At 41.7% G+C, this 25147-nt stretch overlaps 2 protein-coding genes across 2 annotated transcripts in view; both read left to right on the top strand.

Moving 5' to 3' along the window:
* Positions 1-5393, top strand: part of LOC125291843 (ribosomal RNA processing protein 1 homolog B-like) — a 38071-nt gene extending 32678 nt beyond the window's left edge. The window contains 4 exon segments of the mRNA XM_048238761.1: positions 267-350; positions 3517-3567; positions 3569-3587; positions 5180-5393. Of these exon segments, the coding sequence (XP_048094718.1) occupies positions 267-350; positions 3517-3567; positions 3569-3587; positions 5180-5355 (330 nt within the window). The 3' untranslated portion in view covers positions 5356-5393.
* A 3905-nt stretch (positions 5394-9298) lies between these two features.
* Positions 9299-24092, top strand: LOC125291917 (transmembrane protein 50B-like). Its single transcript, XM_048238920.1, has 7 exons — positions 9299-9370; positions 9749-9885; positions 21436-21548; positions 21690-21757; positions 22136-22231; positions 22323-22380; positions 22591-24092. Exons 2-7 carry the CDS (start codon positions 9793-9795, stop codon positions 22634-22636), a joined length of 474 nt encoding a protein of 157 aa, XP_048094877.1. The 5' UTR covers positions 9299-9370; positions 9749-9792; the 3' UTR covers positions 22637-24092.
* The last annotated feature ends 1055 nt before the right edge of the window (positions 24093-25147 follow it).

The following is a 25147-nucleotide window of genomic DNA, read 5'->3' as shown; positions in this document are numbered from 1 at the left end:
CCTTGCTGGGTTTAAATGTGCGGTCATCTTCCGCTCAGCCTCGTTCACGTCTCACACCACTGCAGGAGTTCCTTGGTAACCGTGGTGATGCAGGTATTTGCTTCAACCTCTTCGCTGACGTTCTCAAAAATCTTCTTTAAGGGGCGGTTCTGGCAATGGACACACACACAAACTTTGTCAGTATGATTTTCAAGACACTATTCACTAGTGCTTCATTTTTATGTGTGTGTGCCTTTGTGTTTGCGCGCTGTGTGTGTGTGTGTTAGAAGAAGCAGCTGAAGAAGGCAGGTTCCGAGTTCATTTCCTTTCAGAGTTCATCTCCTCCCAAGCCTCTTTTCTGCAGAGGAAAGGTGGGTATGCACCCACACCCACAAACACACAGTTAGACACACACACACAAACACACACAGAGTTAGGCTTCAAGAAGCAGCGTGAATCAGTGCGCTGTAAGAGTGGGAATTGTACCTATTTCCGAAACACTCTTTCTAAACGGAACGTGGCAAAATAATAGCTTTCTCTCAATTATACAGTATTTGTGATCATTTGGAGCCAAAATCGAGATTGAAATTAAAATTTGATTTATTGCACAGCCCTGCATCAACTCAAAAGGCCAAAATAGGGCTACATCAACACGATAGGCCTATGTACAATAAATAGGGCTACATCAACATGATAAGCCTATGTGGAGTGCAACTGGACTGGCCATGACAACCTCTGACTAGTTCAACGGGCCATGATAACCTCTGACTAGTTCAATGGGCCATGATAATAAATCGTTAAATTGAAATGTGAGCAGCAGCCAGTGGGGGAGGATATGTTGACAAAATAATTCAAAAGGCAACCGTAACTACATTGTGCATCTGCCCTGATTCTGATACCGTGGCACCACCCCAACTACATTTTGCTGATACTGTGGCGTGTGTGCGTATGCATATGCGTGCGTGTGTGCGTGCGTGTGTGCGTGCGTGCGTGCGTGTGTAGGGGTGTGGGTCACATTTTGCTGATACTGTGGTGTGTGTGTGTGCGCATGCGGGTGCGCGAATGTGTGTGGGTCACATTGTGCTGATACCGTGCTGCCACCCCAAAATAAACATGGAAGAACCACTGGAGTGCATCTGTGTGCGTGTGTGAGACGCGTTTGTCATAAAGCATTGTGTAGCTCAAATCTGAAGGGTCTTATCGGTGCGTGAGAGAGAGAGAGGGAGAGTTTGTCATAAAGCATTGTGTAGCTCAGATCTGAAGGGTCTTATCGGTGCGTGAGAGAGAGAGAGAGAGAGTTTGTCATAAAGCATTGTGTAGCTTAGATCTGAAGGGTCTTATCGTGCGTGAGAGAGAGAGACAAAGAGATTACACACCCTAATTGATAAACAAGTAAACCAAAACAAAAAGAAACAAATTACGCCTGTTTTATTGATTTTAAAAAAGCTTTCGACTCCATTTGGCACACAGGCTTATTCTACAAAGTTATACAAAGTGGTGTAGGAGGTAAAACCTACGACCTGATAAAATCAATGTATACAGGAAGTAAAGGCGCAATAAAGGTTGGAAGCAAAAGAACAACTTTCATATCCCAGGGACGTGGAGTAAGACAAGGCTGCTGCTTAAGCCCAACCCTATTTATTAACATTTACATAAATGAATTAGCAAGAATCATTGAAAGCTCCACAGCACCCGGCCTTACCCTACAAGACACTGAGATCAAACTACTGCTCTTTGCTGATGATCTGGTACTGCTCTCACCCACCCAACAGGGATTGCAGCAAAACCTAGATCTGCTGGTGGAGTACTGCCAGACTTGGGCCCTGGCAGTAAACCCAAATAAAACCAAAATAATGGTATTTGAAAAGAGATCCAGATCTCGGATACAAAAACATAATTTCACAATAGGAACAAACACTATCACACACACAAATGACTACAAATATTTAGGCCTAAAAATAAGCTCAAATGGAAAATTCAATGTTGCAGTGAATGATCTGAGACAGGGCACACAGGGCTTTCTATGCCATAAAACGGCAGATCCCTGTAGAAATCCCAATCAAAATCTGGTTGAAAATCTTTGAATCAGTGGTTGAACCAATTGCCCTCTATTGTAGTGATGTGTGGGGCCCACTTACAAACCAAGATTTCAATCAATGGGAAAAACACCCTATTGAAACCCTCCATACAGAGTTTTACAAATTCATCTTAAAAGTACACAGATGTGCCACAAACAATGCCTGCAGAGCTGAACTAGGCCAATATCCTTTAATTCTAAAAATACAGAAAAGAGCGATCAAATTCTGGAAACACCTGAAAAGTAGTGACCCCTGCTCATTCCATTATAAAGCCCTTCAGTACCAGGCGATGAACAAAGAAAAATGTCCCCTAACTAAGCTGGTCCTGAGTTTGATCTCATCAGACCACTCCACACACACAAATTCCCCACTGACACCGCAGCATCTGAATCACAAAGCAACTGAAATTAGGATAAACCAAATTACAAAAACTATTAAACAAAATTACATAATCCACTGGAAGAATCAAACAAAAAATCAAAGTAAAATGCAATTCTATTTGGCCTTAAACAGAGAATATCAGCTAGCACCCTACCTGACACACATTCAAGACAAAAACCTGAGAACCACACTGACAAAGTACAGACTCCGTGAACATAGCCTGGCAATAGAGGTGGGAAGGCACAGACAAACATGGCTGACGAAAGACACTAGACTGTGCCACCACTGTGACCTGAACACAGTAGAGACAGAGATACACTTCCTGACACAGTGCACAAAATATGTTGACATTAGGAGAACTTATTTTGAAAAGATGACAAATGTCCTCCTGAATTCCTGCAAGCGAGCGATGAGGAGAGGCTTTCATTCCTCACTGGAGAGAAAGAGAAATGTCTCCTCCTTGCCGCTCAATACGTATATTCCTGCCATAATGAAAGGACCTGCTGATGTGAAACTTACATTATCTAAATATGAACATACACTCATACATAGACACACACACACACACACACACACACAAACACATGCCCACACAAACATGCAGACACACACACACACACACCCTTCTCCATTGCCATAGTTCATAATTCATATTTGTGTACAATTATCATTATTCTGTTTTATTTGTGATTTGTGTGTTTCCCCCTCCTCTCCTCCCCATTTGATGTATTTGACCCAAATGCTTTGGCAATACTGTACAACGTTATGGTCATGCTAATAAAGCTCCTTTTGAATTTGGAAATGAGAGCGAGAGAGAGTTTGCCATAAAGCATTGTGCAGCACAGATCTGAAGGGTCTTATGAGCGAGAGAGAGAGAGTCATAAAGCATTGTGTAGCTCAGATCTGAAGGGTCTTAACGGTGCGTGTGTGCAACATGTGATGTTTTCCATAAAGCATTGTGTAGGATCTGTGAACGACTACATGCAGGAGAGATGAGATGCCTTTTCCAAATCAATTTTAAGCCGTTGTTTTGTTTGGTTTGTGTTGTGCGTGTGTGTGTGTACGTGTTCTATCTTAGCAGGGTCTTCACACTTCACAGTCAAAGGCAAAGAAAGTGACGTTTGGACTAAAAAAATAACAAGACAGCAGGTGGGTGAGAGCTACATCTACACACACACACACACACACACACCTACACCCCTACACGCACACACACACACACCCCTACACACACAAACACATTCCTACACAAACACACTCCTACACTTTCATTGATTACATGAGAGGGATGTGAGGCGATTTTCTTATCAAGCATTCACACATTTTGCCATTAGGCCATCCTTAAAAATATTTTTGTTTGCAGTAACAGCCAAAAACAATTAAAAATGGGTCGGTAGGTAGGTCAATATTTTTTTTTTTCAAGATTCAAAGTAAAAAAAAAGTTCAATTTTGGTCATGGTGATTACGTAGGAATGAATTTACACAAATGTGCATATTGTGGCGTAACTGACTGGGTCTTCAACCCGTGCCTTCAGGCTAACCATTGCAAACCTCATTCTGATGCAGGTTATATAGACCAGCCTTTCTCAAACTTCTTTGACCTGAGGCCCGGTCATGGCAGACTTTTGGGTCATAGGGCTCATCTACATGTACATGAAAGAAGGCTACAATAGCTCTTGGCCACGTTATATTGAAATTTGACTATACAATACTCAATGCTATACAGTGTATTTTACAGTCTCTGCTCTGTTTCTAAGGAAGTTCCAAAAACAACGCCGTTCTATTAAGTTTCGTTAAATAAATAAATAGCCTTCCAACAGGTTGAAGCGGAGCTTTGATACCAACGCTATCGATTAGTTTCAGTTTCTCTCGCAAGAGACGCACATTGAATGAATGCTCATACCACCACTTAATTGTAGGGCTCCATGTTTAATGACATCGATAGCAGAAACGTTTGTTTTCTTTTTTTCGCGATCCAGCGGTTTTTCTTAATCAACTGCGCAGCAAATTATCAGATGAAGCACCGGGCCTAATTTCACTCCACGACTTCGCGGACCAGCAGTCTCCATGTTATGGACCCATATTTTGAGAAATGCTGAATAGACCACAACCAATTTCAATACTCCGACCACGGTCACCGCTAGACTAGGGGAGAAGGGATGAGAAAAGATCTGGCCACAGTTCTTCCAGAACTTCGTAACAGCGTTATCAGTTTGTGTGAATGAAACGAAGCGTAGGCCATAGTGTGACATGCGTAAAACCAATGGTGTAGAGATGACGCCACAGGTGTTTTTTTTTAAGTGAGCCACGTTTGCATGTAGGCAATTTATAGTCACAATACTTGGGCCTACTAAAATAAATATTATTTTATTGCATTTGTATTGGTTGTTTAGAGTAAAAAAAACAATCGGTCGGTATTAACGCAAGTTTACAACCGGCAAGTCGGTCGGACTAAAAGGGGAAAAAAATAAATATTTGGGTCGGTTCTAAATTGACAGGGTCGGTCGGGTTACGGCAAACGAAAATATTTTTAAGGATGGCCTTAACCCTCTCTGACATCATCTAACTTTAATGCCTGTGTGTGTGTGTGTGCCCGTGTGTGTGTGTGCCCGTGTGTGTGTGTGCCCGTGTGTGTGTGTGCCCGTGTGTGTGTGTGCCCGTGTGTGTGTGTGCGCGTGTGTGTGTGTGCCCGCGTGTGTGTGTGTGCCCGTGTGTGTGTGTGTGTGTGTGTGTGTGTATAGAGTTCAGGAAGTCGGACCGCAGCTCCCTCCTGAGTCCTGGGGGTGTGGCCCGCGTGCCCTTTGACCCCCAACAGAAGCCCCGCTGCTCTGCTCTGAAATCCCCAGAAGCCACACCCCTGAAGAAAGTGAAGAAAGCCACACCCCTGAAGAGAGCAACTGCAGCAGACTTCTTCTGACAAGAGAACAGCTGGGAGAAGAGAGAGAGAGAGAGAGGGAGGGAGGGAGGGAGAAGAGAGAGGGAGGGGGAGAAGAGAGAGAGAGAGAGGGAGGGAGAAAGAGAGAACAGCTGGGGAGGGTGAGGGCAGAACAGTCTTGTATTTTTTAACTGTTCTTTTTCTGTCTTTTTATTTTTAACTCTACTAGTAAAAGCTATAAGTGAAACTCGGTGCTTATGTGTGTTATTTGTGTGTCATTTGTGTGTGTGTGTGTGTGTGTGTTGTAGGGCTGTTGGAAAGAATTTTTAAAGTCTGATATAAATCGAATAATTAAAAAATCAATACTATTCAAATTTGGAAATTACTATTCGAATGTGGTGTTTTGGGAAGTTTTTTTGTGTGTTGGCTAACTTTAGCTAGTATGTGAAAACAAAATGCTTTTGTCACGTCTAATGCACAATCTAAATATGGCAGAAGCGATGCACCTACGGAGATCACCACTGACCATTTCAGCGATGTGTGGAACGTTTTTGGATTTCCATCAGAAAACGGAAAAATAACAATTAGCCTAACGATGTCGTAATCTGCAGAATATGTAGCAACGTGCAGCCTGAGTGCACATCTGATAACGCTACACCTTGACAAGCTGGGTAGAGAACGAGGAAGCACGCAGCTAAAGCAGGCAAGAATTAGGTTTTTACCTACCTCCTCTAGGCTATGTCCGGTGCTTTTGTCACTTTTCTGATGGGCATAATGGTTCATGGAATCGCGGGCCGATAGAAAAAAAGAAAGCAAACTTTACCCCATCAGGAAATACTTGCTAATTTGGCGTCATCAAACATAGGCAATCAATAAAGTGGTAGTGTATGGGCGTTCATTCAGTGTGTGTGCGTGTCTGCACAAAAGAAATTGAAACCACTCAAGTTGCACAGATATCGTCAGAGCCGGACAGTAACTGAGTACATTTACTTGAGTACAGTACTTGAGTACAATTTTGAGGGATCTGTACTTTACTCGAGTATCATTTTTGGGGAGTACTCATGACTTTACTCAAGTACATTTAAGAGGCAAATATTGCACTCTTTACTCCACTACATTTATATCCATAACTGTGAGTACCAGTTAGGCTACTTCTTCTAAAAAAAAAAAAAAACTCAGAAACCCTCAATTTATTGTTTCCCTCTCAAACGTGATCGGATTGTGCAGGCGCCACTGATTGGGACAGCCTATCAGCAATCACCTTCAGCTTTCCGCCAAAGTCAACTCCATGGTCAGATTTAGATAAGAGACGAAACTGTGGATGAAGACTCAGCAGGTCCATCCCGGGAATGTGTCAACCTGTGGCCCCACCTCGCCAGACTATTTCAATTTTCTGAACAAGTTAATGATAGTTTCGCTTAAAGTGTTTCAATTACAAAATGGTATTTTGTATTTGAAATACATATTTTAAATACATGTATTAGAAATACTGCCCATCCCTGGAAACATGGTAAAAAGATGAAAATGACTTGATTTTACTTTCAATTCCTTTTACATTCTCCAAGGTACTAACATTAACATTTTTTATAACATTTTCATACTACTATTGCAGTAGTAATGCAATATTTAAAAAATGTAGGCTACTCTTGTACTCCAAGTACTTTTAAAAACAAGTACTTCAGTACTTTTACTTAAGCAGGCATCTGACTGTTGTACTTTTACTTGTACTTGAGTAAAATTTAGCAAAGGGTATCTGTACTTTTACTCAAATAATAAAGCTGTGTACTCTGTCCGCCTCTGGATATCGTTGGTAGACTGAGCTTTTGTTCAATATAACAAGTCAACCACACGTTTATAGTGGCATTGGCAATGCATAAGCCCGTTTATAAAGTGGATAGAGATGCATCGTAAATAGTAATAATAGGTAAAATTTGAGCATTAAATATTTGAATATAATTCGATTATTAAAAATAATAATGAATGAACTTCAAATTGGGTTGTAAGAAGATTGACAGCCCTAGTGTGTTGTCATGTCGGTGTGCTTATGTGTGGTCATTTGTGTGTGTGTTTCATTTCAACACAGATTAGACAGATAAGCTTTAAAAAAAAGTCCATCAGCAGTTCTTTACGTAGTTTTTCTATTTGACAGGCGATCATTTTAATTTTAGTAATTTAAAAAAATGATATCCTGTCTCTGGTTTTAAATGGATCAAATCCGTCTCTGATTTTAAACGGATTGAATCCGTCTCTGGGTTTAAATGGATCAAATCGGATCAAAGCCGTCTTTGGGTTTAAATGGATCAAATCTGTCTCTGGTTTTAAACGGGTCAAATCTGGGCGAATATGGGGTGTTGGACGTAGGCTACTAACAAGGTAAAAGGTTTCAAGTTGAAGTCTTAATATTTGTCTTAATATTTGTCTTAATAAATGTATAGTTGTCACTTGTCACAGATCAACTTTATAATGAAATGTGTGACAGGCAGGTTATAAGTTAAAATAGGCCTACGGTATTATATATCTCACTCATAAATAGACATAACATTCTATAAAGAGAAACAGTCTCAGGCGAAGGCTGTTTGTATTGCACACTGTTTAAAGTGATAAGTGCAAGGCAGCAGTATTGCACATTTATTTGATTATAGTGCTAAGTACATTCCTGGTGAGGCAAGACTATCAGAGTGAGCCTGGTGGTAGGAACTGTTGTTTAGTCTTGTAGGCTGCCTGGCCCCAGTATCGCCTGCCGGATGGTAGCAGAGAAAATAGCTGATGTCCTTGATAATGTCTGATAATGAGACCCAATTTTTGAAAAAAGGTCCTATGTTCTCCGGTCTGTCATTTTTTCCACCATCAGTGCTAAAATCCACGGCAAATGGCTACAGGCCATTTGATGCACATACCCAAATAGGATAGGCCTAGAGGAGAGATTAGGCTGTACATTTTGTTTACAGGCTTTTGTTTTTGTCACATTTGGACAGTTTAAATAAACTAAACTAAAAAAATAATAAATACTGATAATAAATACACTCAGGGTGCGATTTGGTGGGGGGTGGAGGGGATCAACTCCCCCTCTGTTTTTTACATCCCTACCGTACTAGTTTGTACAGTGTCGGTATAGAGATTAAAAACTGTCCCGATTTTCTAAAGATAGCCTACCTCAGCCTCTTCATCTCATTTTTCTGTCAGGACTATAATAGCCTAAGGACCCATTAAGGAACTGCAGGGAACATAGAACCCTTTTTCAAAAAATGGGTTCTATGTTCCACGGCAATTAGCGGGGAACATAGGACCTGGGGAACATAGGGGTGACCCTGGTTAATGCAGCTGTACACTGACATACAGTATATGAGATAAAAACAAACGCACTACACATCGAAACCGATAAGTAATTGCTCTGGCTAGTTGTTATTACTGTTATAACCCTTCCAGTTAATCCAGTGTCAGCTTCCATGTCACAGACCACTTGACTTCACTGAAGTAGGGAAAGCAGTGGGAAAACCTATCTGCCTCAGTTGCTCACTGACATGTTGCACAACACTGCCATCTACTGGTTGTCCAGGGGAGGGTGAATTTGCAAGTGCGAATTCGGGGGTATTTGTTTGTGGATCGCTGTGCATTTAGAATGTCTCAAAATGACGTCATCCACAAATCCACATATGCGATCCACAAATGCAGAATCCAACGCCTCCCACACATAAAGCCAAACATATTTATTTGCAAATGTCAAACATATATTTACAAATACACGCATATTTGTACAAATTACTTTAGATATTTGTATGTCACATTTGTATATTTGTGTTTGTGTATTTACAAATACACGTCTATTTGTGCATATCTTTTCGAGTATGTACAAATCTTTATGAGACAATTCTACCTCCATATACCACACTATGAGGGGACCAAAGGAGGGGACAGTCATGCAATATCATTAACCCTCCCAGACGCTAGAGGTCCCTGTTGTGGTTTACCTCCACTGGAAGCGTCGGTTATGTTTTGTGCCGTGATTGTAGGTGCTACGCGGTGGTGGTGAGTCAAGACCGTCAAGACCTGTAAGCAGGTGAGTACGGAGAGACAAACGACAAACGGCTCACATTGCAGAAAGAGTAATAATGCACGAGATTATATCCAGCGGGCCTTTTACGCGCGTGGCTTTCAGAGAGTTCTCGCGTGTTTGTGTGCCATACACCTGTGGTAGCCTACCGAGCTTGAGATGATCTCAAGCTGGGGCGGAAATGATAACGTTAACCTACATGTCAAACCATCTTTACGCCGTTATCACGTTATAATCAAGGCTTTTGCATACTGTCTATTTGTTTTAACGTAAACTGCTGTGAACTAAACCCAAACGGAACCGGGTCTAAACTCGCCAGTCAGTCTTTTAAATCACAGCTCTCCTCTCTTTCGCTTTCGTTTTGACCCGCCTTCTTCTGTCCAGAACCAGCAGCGAACGGACTGAGTAGAAGACCGCAAGCGAGGAAGATGGCCGGGTTCTTAGATAACGTTCAGTGGCCTGCGTGTCTCGACCTGGGGGAGAAACGCAACACCGTTGCGTCCGTCGCCGCAGGAGTCTTGGTGAGGAAGTCTGTGTTGTATGACTGGCACGTGAGGAGTAGCCTATTTGTGGGAAAGAGATTCTAAGGTGTGTGTGTGTGTCAGTGGCGGATGCTGCTCTTTGGAATAGGGGAAGTTATTATATAAATGGTCAATTATTAAATTAATATTATTAAGGTACCATATTGTTCTTTGAGTGCAAAAGTGATCCCAAAACCCAGAATAGACCAAACAGTATGGACTTCTGGCAGCAGGCTTGCCTACATTTTACCAGTTGACTTTGGGGGAGTTTGAATAGGCTATTTGGTAGCCAGTGTTGGGATCGTTACTCAAAAAAAGTAATTTGTTACAAGTTACTCATTACTTCTTCAAATTCAAGATAGTCATTTTGGAAAGTAACTTGTTACTGTTACTTTACTTTTGAGTTGGTCTCTAACCAAGGTGCAACATTCAAATAGTAAGGCTACACTGTTAATATTCACACTTTCAGATTCAACACTGGTCAGCTAAAAGTAGCCTAGGCCTACTTTCACGCCTAACAATAACCTATATTAATTTTGTCAAATATGGTGTTTTGTCCATAAACCTCACATTGCTGGTATTATAGCATAGGGTTTGGTACCAAAAAGCAAATATATTCTACAAGGTGTGCAAAAGTGGGCCACATAAACAATACAACATTATAAAACATTTTTGGGCTGATGATTGATCTCTTTAACAAGAAATTGTGCCTAAAAAAAAAAAAAAAATACTTCAATATCAATACTATCAATTCATGCCTATTAGTGTGCTTGAGTGTAGGCCTAGCCTGCTCTGTCAGTTCTTGACTACACCCATTCAGAGTACAAAGTGCAGAGATCTCTGTTAAATCAAGTTTAACCCTTAGAACCCTAAGCTGTTTTTAGGGCATTTTCACTACCTTTATTCATAAGAATTTATTCTGGTCATTGTGAGTGCCACACACACATATTAGATATTGGGGTTTTTTTCAGCAGAGTCTAGGCTATCCAGATCTGCCATCATGTCATGTATTAGTACTAGCATTGATTTTATTTTGATTTGATGAAGCTTATTATAAAAATTCTTATATTTTGACCTGTATCTCACCACAGCAAGCTCATAGCTCTACATGCATTTCATGTGTGTGTAGGGGAGACTGTCCTGAATCGGGCAATATAATTGCCATGTTGGAGGGATACTCTGGGGCTGAGCAATTTACAGAAATATGTGGTGTGTGATTCATGGATATAAATGCCATTTTTTATTTAGTGATGAAAAATGACCTTTCTGCGCTCCATATCTATGACACGAACTGATCTGACCTGACTTGACCCAAGTTTGCGTGTTAGCATGTGTGCCATAATGATTCTCAACTTTTTACTGCATTGCCATGAACAAAGTAAAGGCAAAAAAGGTGTTTCTTTGCATCCCAATTTGTTGAACAATGTGAGCCTTGAATTGGATGCCATGCAGGAATTTGCTAGGATCTCAAAACCGGATTATGAACATGCTTTGCCGTAGAGAAACACACAATAGCGTTGGATTATAAACATGCTTTGCCACAAAAACAGACAAAAACATGGGGTAAGTCCAGCTATATGAAGTTATTATTTTGCTGTCACTTCGTCTGTTTTATAACCCAGAAGGATGTACTTGGTATCAAATGATAGCTCTGTGTCTCCTCTTTCATCTGACATGCGTGGCATATCTATCCGATCACGGGTCCGTGAGTAATTCAAACGAGGGTAATGGGTGTGCAGCGTTGGTTTGTGTACATGACGTTAATATTTTGCAGTCACTTCGTCTGTTTTTATAAGCCAGAAGGATCGATATACATGGTACCAATGGATAGCCCTGTGTCTCCTCTTTCATCTGATATGCTTGCCATATCTATGCGATCACGGGTTCGCGAGAGTAATTCAAACGAGAGTAATGGGTGCGCAGAGAAGTATAGACTGTAAATATGTCCTTTTCATCCACAGATGAGACATATTCCACCTTTCATACACAGAATGCAGCTCAAAGTGCTTTACATAATAGCATTGCAATAGTCTATCCTTGAGATGAGAAAACATTAATTTCTTGGCATCTGGTAAGGAGAAGGACTTCCTTATCTTTGAAATGTTCCTTAAATGTTAAAATTAAGTTTTGGTGATCTGTTTAATGTGATTACTTAGTGCTAGGTCCTGGTCAATTATAACTCCCAGGTTTTTAACACTTGTTAAAATGATGAAATCAGTAGAGAAGTGGAAGATCACTATATGTAGCCTGTGATGTGGATAGGATATCCCTCATCTTTTTAGAACCTAAAACCACGACTTCTGTTTTATCTGAGTTCAAAAGCAGGAAATTATTAGTCATCCATGTCTTTATAGCTCTTATACATGTGTCAAGTTTGGCTAACGGGGTTAATTCATCAGGTTTTATGGAGAGGTATAGTTATGTATCATCTGCTAAACAACAGGGGCCCCAGTACTGAGCCTTGAGGCACTCCATATTTTATCATAATCTGGGTAGATGGTTTATTATGGACCTATACAAATGTACCTGTATGATCTAAACCAAGCGAGTGCTGAGTCTTTGCCCATCAAATTTTCAAGCCTAAGTAGTATGTCATGGTCTATGCTGTCAAAGGCAGCGCTGAGGTCCAGGAGGACTAGTATCGATACAAGGCTAGGTTTTTTGAGGGGCTTAATAACAGATGTCTTAAACGACTGCGGTACATGCCCTGATAGAATTATTTATAATCCAGAGCAAAACATTATCCAGGAAGGGGAGACCAGTCTTAAGAAGGTACAAATAGGGTTTAGTAGACTAGTTGTAGATTTTGATGAGGACATTGTGGAGGTGAGATCTAATGTTGTGTATATGTAAATGAATTAAATGTTGTTTGAGGTCTCATCTGTGATTAAGTGATTTTGCTATCTTTCCGCAATGGAGTATGTGTATTTGGTGAAACTGATTGGTTATTGATCGTATCTCTAATTGTTTGACATACAATCATAATACTGACATACAATCATATTGTTGAAAATAATAAAATAGTTGTTTTGTGAACTTTATTCAACATAGCCAGTGATTTAGGCAATATTTATGGTGTTAATTATAGTGAAATATACAATTTCACAAAAATAGGGTTAAAACAGGTAAAAAAAATTGAGACATCATTTTTCTCCATGTTCAATGACCTCTAAAGACAGTCCAACTACTCCAAAAATTAACATTTCAATCCCACAGAAACCACATAGGCCCCCTGACTATTATATGTGTGTGCTTTAAAGGAACCGTATGTAAGAAATGTATTTCAATTAATCATGAAATGGCCCTGATATGTCACTAGACATTAAGAAATCATGTTCATTTTAAATACTTATATCACTGACAACAGTAGTCCGGCCAGGATATTGTCATTTGCAGCCCTCAACTGATGTTGATGTTGTGTTTTGTCATGTCATGTTGTGTTTTGGCCTGATGCGCCACCCTCCACGTTTACGTCCTCTACCTATCTACTACCTACCTATCTACTAATCACAAAGTCAGTAGTGTTTCGGCATCCGGGTTGGCAACCTCGAGTCAGGAGGGAGGGGGAGGGGATACACCGCTCTACAGTAATTTGAAAGTGATTGCAGTACCAGTTTTGGCCACAATCTTACATATGGTTCCTTAAACATCAGTAAAGCTTTGAGCTTCGTTCAACATTTTGTTCTTCCATTGGAAATGACTCCACAGATGCTGCCTGCATCTTCTCTGTTTTTGTTGTTTAGAAAACATTTGAAGTCTTCAGTTATTGCATTAGGTAAAAATTGTTTGCTGGTAACCCGCCACAAATAGCTTACAGATTCTTGCTTACATACATGCTCATTCCCTCTCCAAAATGTTCCCACTCTGTAGGCTGGCCAAGTGTGTAGTTATGCTGCATAAAGTTGAACGAACAAATTTGTTTATTGTAGGCTTACAAAAAAATATAAATAACCTACTGTCAAGCAGTCAATTGGCTACAGTGCAGTCAGAAGTAGGGCAAATTAATTTATGACGTGGGCCAAACAGTTGCCTCTATTGCTTGTAGCCTTAAAACGTCCGCTAGATAGAAATCGCCAACAACATTGTTTTTTGCAGAAGTCTACCAGTGTTTCCCACAGAATAGAATTCTATTTGTGGTGGTTGTTTTGCAGAATTAACTTGAATGCAACAGTTAAACGAATTAGCACAGCTGGTTATGATGCTAACCAGATTTAAGCACAATTTAGTACAACCTGGAAAATCATTGTGTGGTGGTCAATGTTGATATTGTGGTGGGCTGCCACAAATAAGTCAATGTATGGGAAACACTGTCTACCCTAGGCTACAGATCAGTTGTTGTCTGGGGTATACTACGAAGCACGCATATCTAGGCTATGTAGACATATCGAGGCTTCACAAAGCCCTGACTCAGGGGTATACAGTGGGTCCCAGTTAAGTTTGGACGGGTTCCTTCATGAATCACGCACCCCATTTTCTCAGCAGAAATGGCACAAACTGCAGTTGACACAAACAACCACAAGGTGTCACTTGGGAGTTCTGCCACTACTATTTTTGATGCGACTTGACTTACTGCTTCCATGGCCTTGGCGGGGGCACGGGAACTTAAATTGATCCGCGGTAGTTTAAAGCTTACACTTGACAAAACATTCTAATATGAAAATGTAGATGCAATTGTTGTAAAATGGTGCAGCTCCTTTTAAGAAAGCACCGTGCACAGGGATGGAGAGAGAGAAAGCGAGAGGGGATAGGCCTATGTGTGTTAGAACTTAGATGCGTGTGGAAAAAGTATGTGCTGTTGAGACTGGAGCGAGTCATATTCAAAATGATGCAAAAAATAAATCCGCAGATAAAACCAATTATCCTCATTCATTGCAACCTCCGCATGCCTGCTTGCCGACGTTCAAACGAAAAAGATATCAAAGCACCTTTTGTGTTTGAATGTAGCACGAAAAAATGTTTAAACAGCTGGACAAATGATTTAGCTAATTGATTATAGCCTGTACACCAGCAATTGTTGAACATTTACCTGTACAAGTACATTGACAGTAGCCCAGCCTAACAGCATGTAGGATACTGTAGAAATTTCACTTAAATTGCAACCGCAACATGCCTGCTTGCCGACGTTCAAACAACAACGAAAAAGATATCAAAGCAACAAGAGGGTTGAGTCTGAATGACGCTGAGTTTTAGACACCGAGTTTTTGAAGTTAAGAATTATTTTCGTATAAAAAATTGGCATTCTTCAATCTCCTTCACTGACGCCTATGGAAAAGGCTTAACGTCCCAAAACAATGATCAATGAACATCAAATTTCTCTCTCATATTGCTCCTCATAACCATCTATAAAAAAGTGTTTTTTATTTTCTTTTTGAGCATGTCCGAATCCCAGGACATAACGCACTGGTCCTTATCATAGGCTCGAGATATAATTCCAAAGGGGGCAGATACTGCACTTAAAACTTAAAAAGATTGAATGAAGCTTCCCGAACTTTGAAATTGCGATCAGTGACTGGCATCAGGTGAACGAAGCTTTTCGAAGTTGAGCAGGCTATTAAAAACTATTTGCGCACCTCATGTCACAGGAGAGACTGGGCTCTCCCTTCTATGAATTGAAAAAGACGTTATAGGCTACCTGCAAACTGGCCTATGATTTCATTGCTGAGTTTGCGGCAAAGCAAGAAAATGTTTTTTTTTTCCCTGAGTCAGGATATGCGAGTCAGTGTCATTTATTTGTCCTATGTTAGCCTACAGACCAGTAGCCTACATCTTATCAATAGTTTAAATGTCGTGTGTGTTTCTGCTCATTGACAAATACCGTTCAGCACAATGATTCATGCCCAATTAATTCCCCCTGTTAAAGTGTTCGCCTTTGTTACACTATTTGGTTTCGTGATGTAGCCTATGATAAACACCATATGTACGGTGTTCATTTTAGGACATCCTCAGACTCAGGTGTCAGACTCAGAAAAACATCGGTCATCTTCAGACAAAACAGCCTCAGCGTCAGAAAAACCTCTGTCATCTTCAGACAAAACTGCATCAGCGTCAGAAAAACCAGACTCAGGTGTCAGACTCAGAAAAACATCTGTCATTTTCAGACAAAACTGCCTCAGCTTGAGAAAAACTTCTGTCATCTTCAGACAAAACTGCCTCAGCGTAAGAAAAACCTCTGTCATCCTCAGATAAAACTGCTTCAAACCAAACTGCCTCAGAAAAAGTGGAGTCAGGTCTCAGAAAAAACGCTGTCAGAAAAAACAGAGTCAGGTCTCAGAAAATCAGGTCTCAGAAAAAACGCTGTCAGACGAAAAAGTCTCAAATGAAAAGTTATTGTGGGGACAGAAGAAGACGACGGATACAGAGCGGTGAGTTTAATATTATGCTTAATCGTTATTCTGTCACTGGCAGGGTAGGAATTTCACGGCGGCGGCGACGGCGGCGTGGGTAGCCCCTTAGTTGGCCGTGAAGCCCCTTTGAAAATCATAGGTTTACAGGCCACGGTGGCCTTGGTGCCCCCTTCTTTCAATATTCTGCTTTGTGTCCTACTAATAGCGATTTTTATTTAGCCTGCGGCCTGTCAAAATAATCTTAGCATTCACAAGCGCAAATTAATTTAGTCTTTTACGCCCAGTGGAGAAAGTGACATCGCAAGAAAGTGCCTCCAAATTCACCCATTCTTCTCAGTTGAACTACTTTCGCTGAAGTAGCCTATTCATCACACAGACATCACAAGTGATGTCACATGAAAGACTTTTCTCAGCTTTTCAACGATGTTAGCCGATAATTGCTGTGTTGAGCGGTTTTGCGAAAAAGTAAATAATATAATTCAATTTAATCATACATTCTACTGAAGGTTTTAAGTCCATGATCTCCCTACCCATTCATCTCGGTGGAATACTTCCACGAACCCTTCTTTTAACACATGACAAACCACATATCAGAATAAACAGCAGACCTTGCCGAACATAAAGGTGTAAAGCAGTCCCCTGTACAGTTAGCCGTTCCAGAGTAATCCAGTTTTGAATTTGCAGTAAATTTCGACATGCATTGATGTCTCCAAATTTGGGCTTTAAGTTTTACAATGTGTTTAAATTGCTCCACATGATTTCATAACGGGCCAAATACAAAATAAATGTTACAAATATCGCCTAGATATTGGTAAATCAGAGGACGGCTGACTAAGAGTTTATGAAAGTAGCCTGATCACAAAATGCTAAGCATGCATCTAGGCTATTTGAGTTTCTTAAAGATGAGCTGTGCTTAAATTTAAATTGTTCAATACATGATTTCATAGCAGGCCAAATATAAAATAAATGTTATATATAGCCTAGATATCTGTTTTATTAGATGATCAGATGATTTACAGTTATATGTAATATGTCATGTTTCATGTTTTGTAATGTTTCATGCAATGATGCAGGTCTACTGCAGTGAATAGGCTAAATACAACTTTGATCATTTTTATAGCCTACTACTGTATAGTTAACTTTGGCCTTGGTGCCCATGTGGCCTTTGTGCCCCCCACCAAATATGCCCAACTGAAGGCCAAGTGGCCTTGCCCCAGAATGGTGAAATTCCAAGCCTGGTCACTGGCATGTTATATTTGGTGCTTGGTTAGATGTAGAAATTATAAGTAAAAAAGGTAGAAAGTGATCAATGGTATACACATTGTAGGAAATCCATGGATGTAACTTAGCTAACCTCACTTCGCTAGTAACATTAGCAGCTGCTGTAAGGCACATACCGGAGTAAGCTACGTACTACATACAGCAAAATAATTTGTTTTTCGTAGGATTACGGTACATTCAATGAGCTAGGGAAAAGTGGGTTAAACATTTTTCCACCACGAAAGTCCAGAACGACACCTGGACCATTATTTCTTACTTTTGCTAACCGTTTCCCAGTTGTACACTACCTACCAGTAAGAAACCTGCATCATTATCATCACATCATTATTCCCAAACCCCCATAAAGACAAATGTGCTATGTCATGATGTAATACCATATAATACCATTATGATAATACATGAAATAGCAGGTACCAACAACAAGGCACATTTCTCTAAATAAGTTAAGATAACATCTCATATCAAATGAATTCAACAACGCTGCAGTTATTGTCCCCTGGGGATTACATTTCAAGTACCTGTCTATCTTTATGTCTGTCTATTATTGTTGTGCAATGACAATGACAACTGCTAACGTTTTATAATGGGATTATATGGTATTACATCATGGCATAGCACATTTGTCTTTATTTAATACTTAATACTTTTCTGAGACCTGATTTTCTGAGACCTGACTCCACTTTTTCTGACAGCGTTTTTTCTGATACCTGATTTTCTGAGACCTGACTCCACTTTTTCTGACAGCGTTTTTTCTGAGACCTGACTCCTTAGAGATGTTTTTCTGAGGCAGTTTGGTTTGAAGCAGTTTTATCTGAGGATGACAGAGGTTTTTCTTACGCTGAGGCAGTTTTGTCTGAGGATGACAGAAGTTCTTCTGAAGCTGAGGCAGTTTTGTCTGAAAATGACAGATGTTTTTCTGAGTCTGACACCTGAGTCTGAGGATGTCCTAAAATGAACACCGTACATATGGCCAAATATGTGACTCAGCTAATGTTATAGGCTATAGAATTGCCCCTCTTAAATACAAGCTGATGTAGCTTATTAGACTAGGCTACTATTAAAATACACCGACGGTAGCCTTGGCTATGTGTAAAGTAAGCTATCGCATGATTTCATGCACGTAAGTGAAAAGGGCCTTGCATCTGTCAAGTTCGCACAGGGCCTCGCACCCCCTTGCGACGGCCCTGCAGCTCCTAAGACAGCGAGGGAAAAAGTTAAAATACGCGATAAACCCGGGAAAAGTTGACAGGTTTGTTTTGGTCCCGGTGATTATTTGTGAAATTGTGCAAACGACAGCCTTTTCAAGGAAGGTGTCGTAGCATGCAAGCTCCCAAATTGACCCAGTAGCCTACAGAAGGCATCAATAAATTGTTGGGAATGGGGAGGGTCATGCGTTTTATCACTTTGGAGGGTCATAGAAAAAAAAATTGCTGGCGAGGGAGGGTCACGTCTTTTTTGACTAACGCTCCCAAAACTCCTCCGGTAGCCCCTTAAATAAATAACAAACAGTCCCTAATTGATTAATAGCCTGTAGGCCTACACCAGCAATAGTTGAACATTGACCTGTACAGGACATTGACAGTAGCCCAGCCTAACAAGCAAATGTTGCAAAAGACATCAAAAGACGCAATTAATCAGAAATAAATAATGTAATCTGCATCGCTTTATTTAACAAACTGCAAGCAACAAGAGAATCGAGTTCGCTGTGAGGCCAAACCCAAGAGCAGAGCCTATCTGTTAAGGCAGTCGGTAGGCTATATGGTAACGAGCTGTGTGTTATTGAACTAGATAACAGACGTTGAAAATTTACTTTATTTTCCATACGGAGAAATAACATATGCAGAGTCTAACCAAGGTCAATCTTGGCAAAAAAAGCCCTCAAACCTGAAAACACATGAGGCAAAAGTGCAAAACATCACAAAACTAACTAAACTAACATGCGCATATTTTTGTATTGCAATCATTGCAGCCTACAGTTGTAACAGCGCGTTACAACTAACCCCGCTGGGTCACGTTTCTTTTAAGATAAGATAGCTCCTATGTGTTGACTACATGTTTCAAAACGGTGTTCATTTTTAGCCTACAAGACGATTAGTCAGTGAGCTGCACCCACAACTCAGTAATCGAAAGACAAGTTGCCTACCACCTATTTACTTTGATGCCTTCAAAAAACGTTTTGCTGTAGATCTACGTGAAAACACGTCCATACGGACTGAAAATTTGTGGAACACCGTCTCATAGTAATGTGATTAACTGACCAATATGTCCCGATCAACCATCTGCAACTAGGAAAAAAGTCCATGTTACATTTAACTCCGAGTTACTTTGTGCCCCGCGCTCCCCTGCAGCTTTCTGAAGCGGTGTTTCTGAAGCTGTAGGCCTAACAACACATACCACCCTGACGTGAAACCCTTAACGTAGCTTTATGTCCCAAAACGGCAACAAGTCGTTTTACTCCCTGTATGCGCTCATTATAAAGAACATTTAACGTGTCACAAAAACAGCTATCAAGTAATCATCAAACGTCTTATAAACAAGTCTTGCCAGGAGCAACACCTTGCAAAAAATTATAACAAATAGGCCTTTATACGGCTCTGCTCCTGCCTAGATTCGAACTCAGAACTGCCTGAAAGTTGCAGACCTGTTCTGGAAATACGTGCATTAACCCACTAGACCGTCAGACAACGCTATCTGCTTCGAGTAGGCCTATTGGGTAGGACTGTAGCCTACACTGGTTGCTGTGGCACAGTCTTGAGTGACCGAATTCGTTTTCCTTTGTCATATGAATGCTGTCATTTTGTTAACATTACTGTTAAGGAGATGCTGTAGGCAAAGGCTATATTTCAACATCGTTAGTGTAGTAAAAAAACCAGAACTATTCACAAGGTTTCTGGGCAGCATGTTCTGTTAGCAAGCGAACTTCTCATGACTGCCGACAAAGTCTACTGCCAGCTGACGAAGCTCTCATTTTAAAACATTAGGCTACTGAGAGACAGGCACTGTACAATCAAGAAATCTTGCCACTGAATCCAAAGCTATGTTTAACATTATGTACAAAGCTTATAGGCTACAGTGGACTAGCATGTTGCAGGGGCTGCTAAAAACACAGAGAAACAAACTGAAAACTCGGCCAATCACAGCCCTTGCTCGGCCAATCACAGCCTCTTGCTGTCCGGTTCGACCGCGGAACGCCACAGCGGACTATGCTGCCCCCAAGCGGCTGCAGTTGTACTTACATTTCACCCAGCTGCGTGAATCACCTTGATCGTGAATGAAGCGTCAATTTTTAACTGGGACCCACTGTACGTTAAGTGATACTACGATAGCAGTTATGTGATATATTTGTCAAACTAGGCTTTCAGCTCAGATCTGTGCGCGTTCTCGGTGTTGGGATGGCGTTATTGTCGTGAAACGTGGAGACGCACAAGACCACCTCTATTTAAAAACAATTACTTCCGCATTCATGAGCGATAGCTTAATCTACACTGCGGTCATTTTTTGTGTCTAGTCTATAACATCAAATGTGATAACATTTTGTAGTAGGCAGTGGAATAACTATTGGTTTCCGTTTGTGGTGACTGCTGACTGAGATGAGGGATGAGATTAAATAGATCCTGGAACTTAGCCTGGTCTGGAGCAGGCTAGCTCTACAGAATAAATCGCCATGGTGACTAATACCATAACATATCCTGCTGCCCCCTATCCTGCTTTTGTGCAACTGGATCACGGATCAATTGAGTCAGGGTAACCAAGATATCCCGGCTTAATCCCTTATCCTAGTTTTGTGCAATAGGCCCCTGGTATGTGTGTGTGTGTCTGTGTACGTGTGTAAACATGAGTGGTGTTTTGCATGTGTCCCTGTGTTGTGGGGTACGTGTCTAAGTAATGGGTGCTGGATGTGTGTGTCCTTGTGTGTGTGTGTCAGTTCTTCTCCGGCTGGTGGGTGATAATAGATGCAGCGGTGCTGTACCCATCTCAGGAGCAGCTCAACCACGCGTTTCACACCTGCGGCGTGTTCTCCACTATAGCCTTCTTTATGTGAGTGTGCACACACACACACACACACACACACACACACACACACACACACAAAACACACAGACAGACATCAGCAGAAAGGCCTGTGACTGACTAAGGTGTGTGTGTGTGTGTATGTGTGTGTGTGCGTGTGCATTTCAGGGTAAACGCTGTCTCTAATGGTCAGGTGAGAGGGGACGTATATGGAGAAGGCTGCTTGGGTCGAACAGGTAGCTAGGATTACCCCTCTCTCTCCCTCTCTCCTCTCCCTCCCTCTCTTTCTCTCTACCTCGCTCTCTCTTTGTCTTCTCTCTCTCTCCCTTTCTCCCCCCCTCTCTCTCTCCCCCTCTCTCTCTTCTCCCTCTCTGTGAAAGACTCAGTCTCTCTCACTATGTCTCCCTATGTCTGTTTTCATCTCACTCTCTGTGAAAGACTCAGTCGTCATTTCTGCTCTGTGTGTGTGTATGCGTGCGTGCGTATGTGGATGCGCGCGCGTGTGTATGCTGTATATGCTGTGCGTGTATGTGTGCGTGCGTGCGTGTGTATGTGTGTGTGCGTGCTGTATGTGTGTGTGTGTGTGTGTATGTGCCGTGTGTGTGTGTTCACAGGGGCCCGCCTCTGGCTGTTCCTAGGCCTGATGTTGATGTTTGCGTCTCTGATTGCTGCCACCTGGATCCTGTTTGGAGCTTTCGTCGTTGTTCCCTGTGAGTATGTCAGTTATCAGTGAGTATGTCAGTTATCAGTGGATCAGATGTTTATTTAATATTTATTTAATTCTCTCTGCCCGTCTTTCAGCCAGACTGGTCTACCCTGGCCTGTCCATCTTCTTCCAGAATCTTTTAATCTTTTTCAGGTACAGTCTTAAGTCTCTTAACACACACACACATACGCACGTACACTGGCACATACAGTACATGTATACACATGAACACATGCTAGAGTTGAAACCGTATGTTTCTGAACTTGTATAACCTGCCCTGTCACATGCAGTGATCTATACTCATATAAGCTGTTTGTTTGTGTGTGTGTTTGTTTGTGTGCATGTTGTTTTGCTTTCTTGCAGTACACTCATCTACAAGTTTGGTCGGACAGAGGATCTGTGGGGATAAACTGACAACATTAAAAGTGTGTGTGAGCGCATACACACACTCACCCACACACCCACCCACACAGACCCATCCATACACATATGTATGCATACACACACACATGTATTCACACACACTCACACTCTCACTCTCACACACACACACACACATGTATTCACACACACACACACACGTATGCAGCAGAGTCGTCTATAAAGAGAGTTTGACCAACTAGGGAAACAAATGGTCTGAGCCATCCCTTTCTGCGATTTGTTCAAATGGTCTGAGCCATCCCTTTATGCGATTGGTTCAAATGGTCTGAGCCATCCCTTTATGCGATTGGTTCAAATGGTCTGAGCCATCCCTTTCTGCGATTGGTTCAAATGGTCTGAGCCATCCCTTTATGCGATTGTTTCCGAGGTGGTCACATGGTTAGTGGACGCCATGTTAGATATCAGCATTCTTCAGATCCCCGTTGACATAGTGCAGGGAATAGTGAAAAAACAGTGAGCAGGAGCACTAGTGTGAGAGCAGGGGCACTAGTGTGAGAGTAGGAGCACTAGTGTGAGAGTAGGAGCGGGCACTAGTGTGAGAGTAGGAGCACTAGTGTGAGAGTAGCAGCACTAGTGTGAGAGCAGGAGCACTAGTGTGAGAGTAGGAGCACTAGTGTGAGTAGGGAGGGGCACTAGTGTGAGTAGGAGCACTAGTGTGAGAGCAGGAGCACTAGTGTGAGAGTAGGAGCGGGCACTAGTGTGAGAGTAGGAGCGGGCACTAGTGTGAGAGTAGGAGCACTAGTGTGAGAGCAGGAGCACTAGTGTGAGAGCAGGAGCACTAGTGTGAGAGTAGCAGCACTAGTGTGAGAGTAGCAGCACTAGTGTGAGAGCAGGAGCACTAGTGTGAGAGTAGGGGCACTAGTGTGAGAGCAGGAGCGGGCACTAGTGTGAGAGTAGCAGCACTAGTGTGAGAGTAGGAGCGGGCACTAGTGTGAGAGTAGAGCACTAGTGTGAGAGCAGGAGCACTAGTGTGAGAGTAGGAGCACTAGTGTGAGAGTAGCAGCACTAGTGTGAGAGCAGGAGCACTAGTGTGAGAGTAGGGGCACTAGTGTGAGAGCAGGAGCGGGCACTAGTGTGAGAGTAGGAGCACTAGTGTGAGAGTAGCAGCACTAGTGTGAGAGTAGCAGCACTAGTGTGAGAGTAGGAGCGGGCACTAGTGTGAGAGTAGGAGCACTAGTGTGAGAGCAGGAGCACTAGTGTGAGAGCAGGAGCACTAGTGTGAGAGTAGGGGCACTAGTGTGAGAGCAGGAGCGGGCACTAGTGTGAGAGTAGGAGCACTAGTGTGAGAGTAGCAGCACTAGTGTGAGAGTAGCAGCACTAGTGTGAGAGTAGGAGCGGGCACTAGTGTGAGAGTAGGAGCACTAGTGTGAGAGCAGGAGCGGGCACTAGTGTGAGAGTAGGAGCACTAGTGTGAGAGCAGGAGCGGGCACTAGTGTGAGAGTAGGAGCACTAGTGTGAGAGTAGGGGCACTAGTGTGAGAGTAGGGGCACTTGTGTGAGAGTAGGGGCACTAGTGTGAGAGTAGGAGCACTAGTGTGAGAGCAGCAGCACTAGTGTGAGAGTAGGAGCACTAGTGTGAGAGCAGGAGCACTAGTGTGAGAGCAGGAGCGGGCACTAGTTCCCCTGTGAAACGTGTGGGCGCAGCACAAGGTCAACATAACAAACTGGAGGGCAAATAATGACTCCAATTTATCTCTTCCACTTCAAAAAATATAGTAATACTACACGTTATGGGAAGGGTTTATTGATGTCTGTTAATAATAATGATAATAGCCTACTAACAATGCGATAAAAGTTACAGTTTTTTTTCACCATCAAGTAAGTTTAACCTGTCCTCAGCGATGGGTGAACTACGAAAGGTTCTGTCAGGACTCAGGAGACTGAAGAGGACAAGGTAAACACTGCTCTAAGACTGATTAGACCATTGTAAAGGCCTATTTAGGATATAGACGTGATCACTCACTACACTGGAGTATTTCTGCAAGGGTCTTTTACATATTGACGTTGATAATTACATTTATATTCCTGCTAAAAAAATATTTTCCTATGAAAAAATAAGCGATTTATTTCAACAGCCTATTCGCCCCATAGGGTTAAGCGGTAGTCATCTGATTTATTTCATCATAGCATATTATTTCAACATGGCCTATTCTCCCATAGAGTCATCTGATTTATTTCAACATAGCCTATTCGCCCCATAGGGTTATGCAGTCATCTGATTTATTTCAACATAGCCTATTATTTTAACATGGCCTATTCTCCCATAGAGTCATCTGATTTATTTCAACATGGCCTATTCTCCCATAGAGTCATCTGATTTATTTCAACATAGCCTATTCGCCCCATAGAGTTACGCTGTAGAGTCATCTAATTTATTTCAACATAGCCTATTCTCCCATAGAGTCATCTGATTTATTTCAACATAGCCTATTCGCCCCATAGGGTTATGCTGTAGTCATCTGATTTATTTCAACATAGCA

The sequence above is a fragment of the Alosa alosa genome, chromosome 3, assembly GCF_017589495.1.
Source record: "Alosa alosa isolate M-15738 ecotype Scorff River chromosome 3, AALO_Geno_1.1, whole genome shotgun sequence".
Classification (NCBI taxonomy): domain Eukaryota; kingdom Metazoa; phylum Chordata; class Actinopteri; order Clupeiformes; family Clupeidae; genus Alosa; species Alosa alosa.
Note: the sequence above shows the minus strand (reverse complement) of the source record. Positions and strands in the feature narration are given on the sequence as shown.